Source organism: Polypterus senegalus, chromosome 2 (assembly GCF_016835505.1).
Source record: "Polypterus senegalus isolate Bchr_013 chromosome 2, ASM1683550v1, whole genome shotgun sequence".
In the NCBI taxonomy this organism is placed as follows: Eukaryota; Metazoa; Chordata; class Cladistia; order Polypteriformes; family Polypteridae; genus Polypterus; species Polypterus senegalus.
This window is the reverse complement of record NC_053155.1, coordinates 91,848,707-91,864,289: the sequence shown is the minus strand read 5'-3', so window position 1 is coordinate 91,864,289 and position 15,583 is coordinate 91,848,707. Positions and strand designations below refer to the sequence as shown.

Here is a 15,583-nt window from a genome sequence, read left to right as displayed (position 1 = left end):
GGACACTGTAAGGATATTTGATTCAGTGGAGTAGGAGTGCTAATCACTGTTCTACATTGCCACCCTAGGTTTAGTGTTTTGTAAACTGATCCAGCACACCACTTCCATTAGATAAGATACATATCTCATTCAGTCAGTTTTGGTGACCTGTGTATTTAAATTGTAAGCATGTGGATACACATTTGACATTTTTTCTATTAGCTCCTACCAAGCGAAGAGTGAGATGCTTATTTTCTGCTTGATTTAAACAAACCTGACTTTTTCCTGTACATATTTCTTTCCAGGAATAAACTCTCAGGTTCTCATGAATGGTCAGAAAGTCATAAAAGGACAACTGGACCTAAATCTGAAAAAAATGAAGAATGTGTCAGTCATCTTAAAGAAGAAAACAAACAAGAGGAATGTAAAGTGCATAACAAACAAATGGTAACTTTAATTTACATGCAGTTCATTCATATATATTCCACTTCAATTTATGAGCTCAACACACTATATTTTAATTAAAAATAAAATATAATTAAATTACAATAAAATAAAAACACAAAGCATAATTTTGGAATATATTTTATATATATTGTAACAGATAGAGGGCGCTATCGTCCTCTTGAACCCTCAGACTATACGCCAGACACCAGATAAAAGTCCAAAATAATGACTTTTTATTAATTAACAGTGCACAAAGCACCCTCCTCTCCACAATACTCATAAATACAATCAATAATCAATACAATAACCAATCCTCCTCTCCCAGACGCGTTGCCATCCTTCCACCCAGCTCAGCTCCCTGTCTGGGAGTTCCCACAGTCCTTTTATAGTCCGTGACCCGGAAGTGCTTCTGAACCCGCAGTCCATGTGACTTCCTAGCACTTCCGGATCAGATCAAAATTCTTCTTTTCTTCATCAGCCTGGAAGCACTTTATTTCTTCCATCCTCGTGACCTGTAAGTACTTCCTGGCTGTATGAAAACCAAACATCTCTGTGTCTCTCTGCAGCGTTCCCTGGCAGCCCAGACGTTATCCAGCAGGGCTGTGTATTAAAACTCCATAGTCCATGATACCCTGCTGGAATTTGGGGCATCTCCACATTGCAGGGTGGGCTCCATCTGGCGGCTTGGGGGTCTTGGCTGGGATAAGCTGCCGGCCTTAGTCCACAATCTATATATATTTGATTTGATTTTGATTTGATATATATATATATCTACCATATAAAAAAATATTAAGGTCTGTGTGTCCGGTCCCACTAATCAAATTAATTATTCAGCTTGGCTTTAGTGTGATTGGTCAGTTTGGTTTTGGAGATGCAATTGGAAGAGAAAGTGCATGACTAAGACATACAGGTCGAAGTAAAGATGTTCAAGGCACACTGACACAGTTGCCTTTAAAGAGTGAAAGTGTAAAAACTGCATAGGAGACAAGAAATTAGGTTAAAAAATAATCACAGAGTCTGAGAAGCAGAGTTTACAGGAACAAGCTTGACACACACACAAATAGAGTGAAGGCTCTGAAGGTACACATAGAACAAGAGATAGCAACAGTTAATAGATATATATACAAATAATGCCAAAAGACCTGATGAAGGTTTGGGGCAGCCTCCTGGCTGCTAAAATTGAAGTGATTGAACAGAGATGTTCACAAGACTGAGTCCAAATCAGAACTGATCAAAGTCAAGAAAGATGGCGTCAGGAAGTGAAGTCATCTTTAGGGCCGGAACCAGAAGTGATGTTGTCGAGGACCGGAAGTGACTTCATCTCTGGGGCTGGACTCAGACATGATGTCACAGAGGGTGCCAGAACCTGGCGGGATTCCCCAGGAACTGTCTGCAAGTAACTGAGAAAGACAGTCAGCACACTCCACCACCCCCTGGTCGGTGATGGTATTACAATTATTCAGGCCCTTTGGCTGCCTCCTACTCACACTTGTGTGACAATATATATACACACACACACAAACAAACATAAACACACACACACACACATGCAGGTTTGTTCCTAATACTGTTAAGTTACTTAAAACAGCAAGACAGTGCTACAGTAGTTCATCACACATTTGATTGAAGGTACACCATGTGCCACCACAGGATGCTTAGATGAGAACGAGAATGGATTAGTAGTTATCAATTAACATGATAGCTATAATTAATGAATAAAATATGGTGCTTTTAATAAAAACAGAGTACCATGCTAGAGTCATAATTTAAATTCTGTGACAGAATGGATTTTGCAGACTTTGTAGCTGATCATTCTAGAACTTGGGGTCATACAGTTAAATACAATGCTTTTTTGTTTATTTTGAGTTTTTAGGCAGGTGTGTACATTATCATAAAATACATTCTCTAGCATAGGATTTAATACCCTTGCTAAAGTAAATGGAGTCTAACCCATTTTGAACTTTTTTGTGTCAATGGGAGAATTTTAAAATTGACTCTACACATTACTTGAAGTTAGTGCAATAATTTAAGACATAGCCCTTCAGTAGACCTATTTACTTGTTGCCATGTTGCAGCAAACTCATTTTTCAAAAACTAATTGTAATTTAACCTTTGCAAAGGACAAACAATTGCTTTTCATTAAAGAGAACAGACAGACAGCACAGAAGACAGAAAAGATTAGGAATACTTACTTTACTGACAAATAAGAAACAATCTGTAGCTGAAACCAGGACACAGCCAAGAGAGATTTGTTCAGCTAAACCAACACACAACTGGACCAAAACAGAAATGAAGGAATAAAAATAACAAATTGGTTGGAATGCAGTAAAGTCACTATTGAGCTGGCAAGCAACTGAACTATAACAAACTGAACAGTCAGAAGGGGCCTTAACAGCTGCAGAAAATGTAATGGCTGCAATAATGAATAAACTAAATAAATACTTTACTCAAGTCAAGTCAAGTTAAGTTGGGGAGCATGCATTGGTACAGTGCGTTGCCGCACCCATTACACGGCGAAACAACTCAGGATCCCGATTTGCAACCCCCCAGGCAGATACACGGTCCAGTCCCAGCCTCCGGAAATGACCCTCTATCTGCTGCAGCCATGTGTTATGTTAGTGACCCCATGGTCCAGCCACTCAGATCCCCAACAATGATGATCTTATTAGCCGGATCACCGTCGGGGAAATGCGCCACATGGCCATAGTGCCGTAACTGATGCTCTCTCATAATGCAGGTAATGTGCATCATTCGGGACTCCATGAGCAACCGCTCATTCGACACAAGTCAAACCAATGGTACCCAAGGATTTTCTGGAGAGGCACAGTACCAAAGGAGTCCAGTCTTCTTCTCAGTTCACTGGATAGCGTCCATGTCTCACCACCATATAGCAAGACAGGAAGCACCAGTACTCTAAAGACTTGGACCGTCGTCCTTTTGCATAGATATCGGGAGCACCACACACCCCTTTCCAGCGACCCCATGACCCCCCATGCTCTCCTAATCCATCTACTGACTTTACAGGAAGAGTCACCAGAGACATGAATGTCGCTGCCAAGGTAAGTAAACCTCTCAACAAGGTCAACACTCTTTCCGCAGACAGACAGACTGTTGCACGTCCTGATCTGAGCCTCCATTGACTCTGCGAAGATCACAGCATCGTCAGCAAAGTCAAGATCTGTAAATCTTTCTTTACCAACAGATGCCCCACAGCTGCTGGACCCCACGACCTTGCTCAACATCCAGTCCATACAAGCATTGAACAGAGTAGGAACAAGAACACACCCCTGACGAACCCCAGAATCAACTGGGAAAAAAGCAGAGGTCCTGCCTACTCTCTGCACAGCACTCACAGTACCAGTGTACAGGCCAGCCATGATATCCAGCAACCTCGAAGGGATCCCGCGAACCCTCAGGATATCCCACAGGGCAGCTCGATCAACTGAGTAGAACGCTTTGTGAAAATCAACAAAGGCTGCAAAGAAACTCTGCCGATATTCGCGTTTGCGCTCCATGAGAACCCTCACATCTTTACTTTACAGATCAGAACTTTACTCAGATGTTTGTAAAAGAAAAAAGTAAATAGTTACTCAGGTAGAATTAAAAAAATTCTACATTTACAGATTTTAAAACCACAATAATCAGATATGGTTCAGGTCCTGAAAACACTGAAAAATGACTGGGTCTGATAGGGTTTTTCCAAGAGAGTAGAATCAATGAAATATTAGTATTTATAAAAATCTGCTTAGCATATTCCAAGGGTCACTTCAGAATGGTTAAGAATCTGAGGACTGGAAAGCTGCCAAAGTGATTCTAAAACACAAAGAGCAAAGAATTAATGGCCATTTCTCATAATCTTAACTAATCTATGACCTCAAGACTGCAGTCTGATTCCGTTCCTGTTTTTCTTATACACAAATGACTACAGGAGTTCACACAAACATAGACATATCCTGAATTATGCAGATGACTCTATCATTGTGAGACTCCTACAAACCAGGAAGGACAGCCATGAACCTATTGTTGATGAGTTTGTTCAATGGTGTGATCATGCCTTTTTACAGATAAATATCTCTAGGACTAAGGATATGGTTGTAGACATTAGGTGCTCCCCTCCTCCCTCACCCTCAACAATAATAAAAGGAGGAACTATGGACTATGGACTTGGTGGAGCAACACAAATATTTAGGGACAATCATTGATAACAAGCTAATGTTTAATCTCAACAGAGAAAAAATTTGTAAGCAGAGACAGAGAGGGGTATTCTACCTTAGTAAACTCAGTTGTTTTACAAGAAGACTAAACCATAATGCTACTTTTATTAAATCTGCTGTTACATTTGCTTTAGTTGGTTTGGCCACTTCAGCATTAAGAATATAAACATACTTAAACATAATTGTAAAAATTACAGCAGACCTCTGCCACTGAGCCACATTACAAACAGGTTAAAAATAAGGCCAACTCAGTTCTGTGACACAGAAGACATCACATTTTTCCTAAAATTCAGTTGTTGCCAACAGGCTACAAATTTAGGTTGCCAAGGCTAAAGAGCATCTGATTTAAGAACTCTTTCATTCCAAGACCTATAAGCATTTTGAATTATGTTAAGGTAATTACTCTTCCTTGTAATAATTTTGAGTGTGTGTACTTATGGTAACACTGGTTGTCAGTTATTGTGCCGTTGCTTATTTTCTTGTATGTTTGTAACAGTTCCTTATGTTTTGTACTTTCTTTCTGCAAACTCATTTCTTTCCGTAATAATAGTCTTCATATCCACCTAGAAGAGTAACAAAGCGGATTCATATACCATGCAGAAATTCAGAAACTATAAATAAATAACATAACTATTTATATGAAAATAATATACTAAGTATGAGAAGAGAATATTCCATATATATATAAGGTCATCACTGGAGATACCCAGGAATAAACCAAGTGCTCATATGCCCTTAGAGCATTACACTTCTAATTTGTATTAATGACGTTGAATCTGATATAGTTTGTAAAATTATGAAATTCACGTGTATTTAAAATAGCTGATAATCAGGAGGCTGCAAATACAATCTGTCAGTTCCTTTCCTTGTTCTCTTGGACATCCACCCTCTTCCTCTAAGTAACTCAGAGAGCTATGAAATCCTTTTCTGACATCTCCAAATGTTCTTTTGTGAGACAGTAGTCATAAAAAAAAGCATCCCAGAGTCTGTCTGAAAATGAGGATCACCATAAGTAACATCTCAGCTTTGGTTTCTGCATACTTAGACAGGTTTAGCTGAAAATGTTGCTTCCTGTACATCTCAACAGCCTCACATAAAGGTACAAGTTTAGGTTTGGCTCTTAAATGTCTTTAAAAAAAATCTTTGTTTACACGTTTTAAGCAAGATTGCTACAAATACCACCACCAAATAGATGTAACCTTATTAAGCAATAACCCTTCCTGACTGTACACTCATATACAGTGTGTACCACCAAGCAGAGAATAAGAATGAAGACACATCCATAAAATTTAAAAAGGATCCTTCCTTTCACTGCCCTGTCCTGAGGTCATAACACCATCTCAGTCCACAGACCATACTCGAAAACCACTCTTTATTGTCTTCAGACAGTATATACTGTAAAGAACATGCAAACTTACTGATTTCACCTCCACACCAGATGTTTGGGATCTTGCTGCTCTGACCCAAGATATAAAATCTTCAGTACCTTCTTAGAAAGGAAAATTCACATTTTGGGTTACTACTCAATTAGCATTGTCAGCCTGTGTCCAGAACCATATTTTTCAGATTTTATATGTAAGTAAAATGATCATATTAAACAAATAGAAAATGAAGGAATAGTTTGGTAGAATCTATTGGAGAATATAAATATTGATTTTTGACAGCAGAGTGCACATTCCTCTTAAACTATTACATTGTCCTAGGAAAGACTAAAAATGACAGTGGCTCGGGATGTATTTTAATTATAAGCACACTCAAACAAAAAAATAACGCTACTTGTTATAGCTGAGAGAAAACCCTGCTGTGTAATTTGAGGAAACAAGATGATCTTTAGTACACATGGCTCTTTAGTGCGGTACTCATATGTTCAAAGACTGTCCTGGAGCAAATCACATTGCTGGTACAACTGCATTCAGTTTGTGCAAAGACACCAACATTAGCAAATGCACACCCAGGATCCTGCCTGCTCTAACTGGCATGTATGCAGGAGATAATGTAGGGAAGTTAACTGAGCTTGAAAAATGTGATTTAAAAATAAGAGGTAACTAAGGATGACATTATTTAATTTTACTTACATTTTGCATTATGTGGAATTAATCAATAATGTCAGTCAATGGAAACAATACTAAATGTATGAACTGCTTGGAAGAAAGTACCAGGACATGAACACTGACTACTTGGGTGTCACATTTTACATCTTGCAGTGAACTAAAAGGTTGCTACAGTGGTGGATAGAGGCAAAGATTCATTCTGAATGCATTAAAATATTTGTGTTGGTTATCTGGCATTAATCTGTGTGGCATGCGGTTGGGGGTGGAGCCCAGCCGGGATGCCCAGGAGGACTGGAGGATGGCTTGTGCCTCCTCCAGACCACGAAGGGGCGACCACCCTGGTTGTGTTGGGGGCCCATGGCCACTGCCAAGCAGCACCCTGGTGCCTGAAGAACCCTGGACCTCAGCATTTCCACCACACCAGGAAGTGCTGGGGGGAAAAAGACTGGGGACACCCGGAGGGCTTCCGGGTGCGCAGCCGGCACTTCCGCCACATGGGGGAGTGTCCGCGGGGGATTTCCTGGAAATTCCTGGAAATTCTTCACAAGACATTCACCTAAGTTTACTTATAAGATATGATATAGGTAATCTGTACATTTTGTAATATGTTAGCTATTTTTAACCAATGGCAAGAAGAACACTATTCACCTCAGTTACCACCAGACCTTTCTATTCACCGCTTTTCTCACAGCTGATGTTTTCCAAAACTAGACCACTTTTACATCTTTTAAAGTTCCTGAAGCTTTCAGAAATAGTAAAATGCCGTAGTAGATAGATAGATAGATAGATAGATAGATAGATAGATAGATAGATAGATAGATAGATAGATACTATACAGGTTTAGTTCCTTGCTTCTTTTTGGCTCTGTTATTTTAAAGTTCCTATACATGCTGCTGGTTATGTCTCAAATCATCTGTGTAATTTAAGGTACTGCAGAAAATAATTAGTAAGAACATAATCAGAATCATTGAAATGAGCACAATACTTGAATGATGTTAAACAGATTCATGTATTTTCATTTAGATAGAAAAAATGCTATATTCAGTGTTTGTGATTTCACAATCTCCACCCTTTGTCTGGGATGACAGTATAATGTGTGAATGCTATCAAGGCAGAAATTTGGAGTATTGTCTTGCTAGGTATGAAGAAGTGACTCTTTGAGATCATTAACCTAGGAAAGGAGCTACTGATTGTTGACTTTCTATTTGATGTTTGGAGCAGTACAATAATAACAGCACTTCAGCTTTAGTTTTGGTAATCAGTAATGAGGACAACACATCAAGGATATTGTAAGTGTCTATATGGAAAAGTTAATATTAAATCAATTTCAATAAAGGACTATTGTTATTGTAGGTTATACTTTGGCCATCCAAGTGGAATATAAATACTTGTGCCTTTCAGATTTCAGCTGGTTATTTTCTGTGTGATACTTCTTGTCTGCATGGATTTTATATAAGTACTCCCCCTTATCCCAAAGATGTGCAGGAAAGGTTAAATGGCAACTTGTGGGTGCCCTAAATTGACTAGTGTCTCTTCCAGATTTACAACACGTCTTAATCTTGAATGTATTTGGAAACCTGTAATGAAAAAACAGATTTCAAATAAATTTTGATTGATTTAGCAGGGTCTAAAGTAAGCATTATCTCAAAACAGAACAATTTGCCCATTTGCTTGGATGCTACATAATCAATAAAGGAATTTGTAATAATAATGAAATTCAAATGTTTTAAACTCAGATTTTATAAGGTGGGGGCATTACAATTCAAGCACTAAACAAATCTGTTTTCCCTTGTTCATTTATTAAGCCCAACACTTTATTACTTAGGTCAATCTTGGTGGTAGTTCTTGGTAGTGGTACTTTCCATCTCACCATTGTAGTTGTGGTTTGTTTGCCACTTTTCCTTATCATTATTTGAAGTAAACCCATGGATTTTGAAAGATAGTTTACACTTCATTACAATCAGGAGACATTGATTTATTCAAGTATTAGGTTCTCCCTTCCCTTGAATTACTTTAAGAGGGAGAGGATATGAGACTCTCAAGTTTCAGTAGTTCTGCAATGAGAGTACTGCATCCCTCACTTTATAACTATAGACACAAGAATACAGTAGCTCTTAGCAACTTAAGTAAGTGGTGTGAGGAGTTCCAGCGTGAAACAGGCTCTTATTTGTGCATTTATGCATACTTATTGAAAGTAATGTAGTTCATGAAGGTATTGATCTTACAATGCTAACAAGGATAGGCAGGTCTTCAGTATAGACAGAAAAATTAGATAATGAAAGATTTTCAAAAACAAGAAGCCAAAAAGCTGAAAGAGCATTTTTTGAGATTTGGGTAATTGTACCAAAGAAGAGTAAGCAGGTTGGTTTTAAAAGATCTCAACTGTCAAGCAAATTCATATGGTGTCAGGAATCTTTACAAAATAGTTTTATAAGTGAATATACAAATTTTACTGATACAAGAAACAAGTGTCAACAAGCCAAATAAGTGGTAATGTAGTCAGAGAGTAAAAGTAGAAGTTAAAAAGTAAAATCTAATTAAAAAATCAACAAAAAATGTAATTACATTAACACCTCGTCAAAAAGAATATTGTAATGTCCCTTTCCAGGCGGAAGAAATAAACCACACAGGCAAGTGGTTGTAGTAGTCCAAAACAAAGGTTTTATTGCTGTTTCATCTTAACTGGACAATGCAAACTCAGAAAAAAAACAACGGTGCCCAAAAAAACAGATAAAGAACAAGCACGTGTCAAACACCTCTCAAACTCCCTCAGTACCTAACGAAACTTCCTTAACAATACACCTCATTCCCAGCATCCCAGTAGCTGTTTTATTTAAGAGTTGCTCTTCTGCTAGCCACTCTCCACAGCACTCTGAGTAGCTCCATTTGCATGGCTTTTACAACACACTGCCTCAATGGTAATTTCTTTTCCAAACTGTTACAATGCCACAAATTACATTATCCTCTAACTTACAGTACATTCTATAAACAATGTTTTTTCACATTTCTGTTTGCATATTGTTCAGGATATTTTTTCTTTTTCAATTTATTGGACAATTCTCTTTGTTCTTGATTTTTATTATATGCAGCTCTTTTTGTTCATTTTTTTTTGACGCTCATTATCAGCTCTTACTGCCCTTTTCTATCACAATCTAAAATTCGACTTTCGTGAATAGATTACTTTGCTTTTCTGCCTTACCATTATAACCAACTGCATTGAAGGGCAAGTTAGCACTGAGAGTGTCACAGGGTGATATGGAGAGAGATGTGTGCAGTAGGAATAATGATTGGGCAAGCAGTGTAGGGAGAGCGGTCAAAGCGGACACGCCAAAAACAAAACAAAGTTGAATGAATAACTCACTCACTCACTCCTCAACAAAAACAATTTCCGGTTTAGCTAAAAGCTAAAATTTGGCAATTTTCGTCTAAGAAAGACCATTTGATATTTCAATATTTAGGGCAAGCCTACCCCACAACAGAAAAACAGATTTATGGATGACAGTTTTAATTGAAATTTGGCTATGTTATAAAAAGAAGAACATAGGCTGACACATGATTTTTATTTTCCAATACAACTTTTATTTTTCAGTATTTTTAATATGCTATGTATATGCTGTGTACTATGCTGAGAACAAGTCTTATGGAAATGACAAAGAAAAAGTGATTGAGTGAATAACACCACTAGCCAATAGGGTGGACAGATGACTAAGAAGGGGTGTTATCTTAAACAGGAAAAAGAGATATGATCATGTTATGAAATGGAAACAAAGTTATATATTATACACTATATATAATATGGTCACTGTGCAAAAATTAAACAGATTAAATTCTAATTGACTTCTGTTTTCTTTCTACAGAGACTTCAAGAGTTTCGCAGGGCTGTCCTAGTTGTTCAGTTTGTTCGTAATATGATCAAGCTTTACAAGTAAGCACTTTTAAAAGATATTTAAGCATTAGTGCTGCTTTTAAAATAGGTTTTCCTGCTTCATTACACATGGAAACATGTTTGAATTTTGACTGGGGTGCTCTTTGTGTATGCTTTTTATGTTCTCCTTGTGTTCATGAGGTTTTCTTTCCAGGCCTTCAGTTTTTTGTTTACAGTTTTTTGACACTGCACTGTAGCGTAGTTAGCAGAATCTTGCATATGCTTGTCTAGTTTCACACCTTGAGGATAGAGGTTGAGAGTATGCACTAATATGCCATAAAACACCTCAGGATCCCAAATTAGGACCCAAGCATGCAACAAGTATCACCTCAGCACTACACTAGTTTGAGTGGAATGGAACAGTGTGAAGATTTTTTTTTTTTTACAGTGGCTGCAGTGCCAATCTTGCCACCAACCCCCAAGTTTTCCTTGCAAGTTAGAGGGCCTCCTTACAAGGCTGGATGCAGGTTAATGTCATACCCAGGATGGAGCTATTACAGGTTAAGGGCCTTGCTCAAGAGTCCAATGGAGCAGAATCACTTCTGACATTCATGAGATTTGAACCAGCAACCTTCCAAATGCCAGTGCAGATCCCTAGCCTCAGAGCCACTACTCCTCTCTATACACCTTGGGGTTTACATAAATTCAGCTCAAATGCTCAGACCATATAGAACATCAAAATTCATATTGATGAATCTGGAATTTGACATAATATTGGCTGCATGCATCGTTCATGGTAAAATTTAGGTATACTAGTGTTTGGTAATCTATTTGACACTTCCTTTAAATTTTTTGGTTGTATAAAAATATTCTCAGTTTGCAGATTAAATTACATAAATATTTATTCATAAAATCAAAACAATCTAAAAAGTTTTATAAATAATTTGTCATTGAACAATCTACATTTACCTAGTGTCTGGGCCTGATTTTAATAAAATAAGGTCTCCAATTTTTGGAGTGTTGCAATATGATGAGAAACCCTAATAAACAAAGTTGAATCTTATAGTAGCTGCCGTAAAATAAATATCAAGTTATTTTTTTTTGATTGATTGTATTAACAGTCATGATCTTAGATAAATCAGGTTTAATCTTATCAGTGCCCAAAGTAACTAACATCCATGTCTCTTCAATCATAAGACAGTTTTTCCAGGACATCAAGAGTGTTACATAGACTAAACCATTGTGCATAGTAACTACATCTTTAAGGAATGTCATGTATCCAGTCAGTTATCCAAAGGAACTCACTGGTAGAAAATGTTAGATAGAGCGTGACAATAAGCAATAATGAGCACCAATGTGGGCCTTTACCAGCGTTGATAGATAGATAGATAGATAGATAGATAGATAGATAGATAGATAGATAGATAGATAGATAGATAGATAGGGTCTTCCAGGTCAAGCTATCACTTGTAGTTGTATGGTGCACTGCACACATCCTGACTATGCTTAACACTGGTAAAAGAAGCCCAGACACAGACAGACACTGAGGCACACAATGTCCAAATTCATACTATATTTATTATTTTCTCACTACACCGTCCTTTGCACCTCACACACAGCTCACAACCCACCAGCACTATTGCTCACAGTCTTTTCTTTCCTTCTTCTCTGCCCCCCTCACTTCTCCACTCGCAAGCTCCACCCTCTTCCACCCAACTCTGGCTCCCTGAATGGAGTGAGGCGGCCCCTTTTATAGTGCACCCGGAAGTGCTCCAGGGGCTTCCCAATTAACCTCCAGCAGCACTTCCAGGTGTGGCGACAGCGCTGCTCTTGAATCTAGCTCCCCTTCAGGCAGTACTTCCAAGTGTGGTGGAAGTGCTGCAGATCTTGTTTCGAGAGCTGTCCAGGCGGTCCCTGGTGGTGGCCACGGACCACATCAGGTTGGAGCTTCTAAGCCCCAAGCCCGTGGCCCCGATTCAACCCAGGCAGGCTGCCCTCTCATGTCCCGGGGTATAAATTGCCCTTCTCCTGGTCCCCTGCTCCTCCAGGTCTCCCGGTAGTGCACGATCCATCAAATGCTCTAAATTCCTGCTTCATGTTCCAGCTCTCCCATTATATATTGCACTCCTGTTCATCTTGAATAAACTCAGGCTAAAAGCCTATCATCTTGCAACTGTCAGATGAAAAGTTTAAAGTCTTCCAAATGCCTTATGCACAGGTGCTTTGATAAGAATATGTGTGCAGTCAAAATTTTTATTTAATCTTACCCACATTTTATACAGGGTATGATTAATTAACTCATTGAATATATCTTTGTCAAACATAACTTTCTAACAATAACAAAGCTGGTATAACATGGAAGGAGGAAAAGTCTCTATCCCCATTTTATGTCTTTACATTATGGTCTAAAAAGTATATTTACTAGCAGACCCCAAAGCCAAAGAAGTTAAAATATTCAAAAATATGAAATAAACATTGAAAAGGGATAGCACAAAAAAGTACCAAGTGTCAGACAAATAGAGAAGATAAAACCCAGCTGCCTTGCTGGGCTTAACTATCACAATGTTTACCCCCCTGTATGCCTAGCAGGGTGCTTTATGCACTTTCAGAGTTAAATAAAAACCAACCCCCTTTTATCATTCAATACCTCAGGCCTCACTTCCTTTCACAGGCAGGACCCTTATCTACCAAACAACTCGCACATGGTCTGGTATCAGGAAGGAGCTGTTAGGCCCTGGCCATGAAACACCTTCTGAAAGGTTTTGGGAATAATTTATGGGGTTAAGACTTGGGTCTGTGAAGATAAACTTCTAGCATACATCAGACTGACCCCAAGTGTCCTGGCAATTCTGGACCCAAATTCTTAGCATAATCTCCAGGTCACCTAACCATTCAACTACAGTAAATATTAGGATGCTAGGTATAAACTATGGGTCTACCAGTTGCCACCTACTGCACTGGGAAAACTTTAAAATTGTCCCCCATGATCTTTCAATACTATAGCAGCCTGATGTGGTGATGGTTGGACTACACTAGCATGACTATATAATTAATCTTAGTCAGTGCATCCGGCCATTAGGAGGATTCATTGCCAGACTCCTGAACACCAAACACTATACAAGTTATCTCCACACAGGTGAAAATTATATGCATAGATTATAGCAGCTTCTCACATATAACAATTTGAGGAAACTCTCATTATAAAGTACATAGCAATGCTGTTCTACACAAACATTTGTGCTGTGCATGGTCACTAAATGAAGTTTATCATGTCTTTTAAAATTAATTTTTAGTCTAAAACCATATTTGTCTGCACCACTTCTGTAGAAAGAACAGATAATTGAATACACTCTACTCATATATAAATAGAAGGTAATGTTGCTCATATAAACTGCTATTTCATCCTGCCTGCACATTCACAATATGACTTATGATTATAATCTTCTGGCAGCCCTATGTACTCTAACCACTTAGCACACTATTGCAAGTGCACATCTTCCACACATGTGGCATGAGATGTGCATATGAATATTATGCTAAGAAGTCATCTTACTGTGGTGTAGCAAATTTACATTTCATTTTTAAAAGCAAATGACAATGAGCATCAAATCCTGTTTGCATCAAATTTCACAGATTAATTTTGTTTTGAAAAGAAAGTGGGTCAAGACTTATGGGAATCTAGATATAAACATATTAGGAAAAGGTTAATAGGAAAAGAAACCTTAGGATCTTATAACAATTGAGTCACATGCAACACTAACTAACAAAATTTAAAAATATAAATTTTTTCATCTCATTTGTGATGGGCAGAAGGTATTTCTTCCTTGGCCAGTTTTAATCAAAGTTGTCATAATGTTGTATGAGCAAAGTCATAAAATGTGTTCTCTATTTTCTTAATCAAATTTGAGCTTGTTTAAAAAGGCTGAATAAACTTAAATCCACCATTATAACGATGACAGAGCTGTTCTTGTTGAAGCTACGACAGGAACTCCCTAGTAATTGACAATGAAGAAGTGCACCTGCCTTAGGTCATTGTATGATTTGCTACTAATAAATGCAAGTTGAACTTTTCTTTCCATGTTCATTAAGAATGACTTGAATGACACCTAAAGGTTGGCCTAAATTTTGTATGAATTCACTTCCAATAAGTTTGCTAGTTGTAACATAATTTTGCCAAACTGTAAGGAAGATTTAAATTGAATATATCAGAATTTTTAACAGATTTGCTAAAAATACTAATCAACTGGATTTGAGAAAACTAGGTAACTATACAGTTCATTGTAGAATTTTCTTTCAGGCAATATTGTTTAGTCATAATTTCTTTTGCTTTTTAAACATGTTGCTTAGAGAATAAAACAGCACATTGCTTAGTGAATAAAACAAGAAAGAAGAAAAACTCATATATTTTATCGTATTTGTCACTGTGTTACAGTGGTGCTCCTCATTAATCGAGTTAATGGGGTTTGAACCTTTTCCTGGTCACTGGGTAGAGTTTGCATGTTTTTTCTCTCTCTCTGCATGGGTTTTATTTAGGTTCCTCCAATTTCCTCTCAACATCCCAAAGGTTAATCTAAGTTGGCTTTTTGTGAGTGTTGGTAAGTGTATGAGCCTAGCAATAGACTTTTTCCCAGTCCAGAATATTTTCTTAACCAATACCTATTGATATGGAGTGTCACACACGTGCGCATGGGAGGCAGCTAAACGGCTTGAGTGAAGGCAGTTCGGAGGCATGCCGGGATGTGGCAGAGTACACTGACTCTTTTTCTCCCTTGCCTGTAGACCATTCCCGGGGGAGTCCACCTGGCTCTCTTGACATCACTTCCGGGACCGAGCCAATGGAAGTCGACCTCACCACCTCTGGCCCCTCTGATGTCACGTCCGGCTGTGATCCAATGGTTGAAGACCATGTGCTCGATCCTTATGACCTCACTTCCTGTCTTCCCCTTTAAAAACCTGCCCCTTTTCCCTTAGTCTTGTTTTGGACTCCGTTGTATGCACTTCAGTGCTGGTTATTGTGACAGAAACGA

General features: G+C 38.2%; 1 protein-coding gene across 4 annotated transcripts in view; it reads left to right on the top strand.

The window, feature by feature from the left end:
- The window catches only part of LOC120523146 (cyclic nucleotide-binding domain-containing protein 2-like), a 102,051-nt gene that overhangs the window by 14,661 nt on the left and 71,807 nt on the right, over positions 1–15,583 (top strand). For 3 of the 4 annotated variants that reach the window (XM_039744157.1, XM_039744156.1, XM_039744155.1), the window contains exons 2-3: positions 285–426; positions 10,549–10,616. In XM_039744157.1, coding sequence (XP_039600091.1) covers positions 285–426; positions 10,549–10,616 — 210 coding nt within the window. The remainder of the gene's footprint in view (positions 1–284; positions 427–10,548; positions 10,617–15,583) is intronic. The other variant, XM_039744158.1, reaches the window with a different exon arrangement.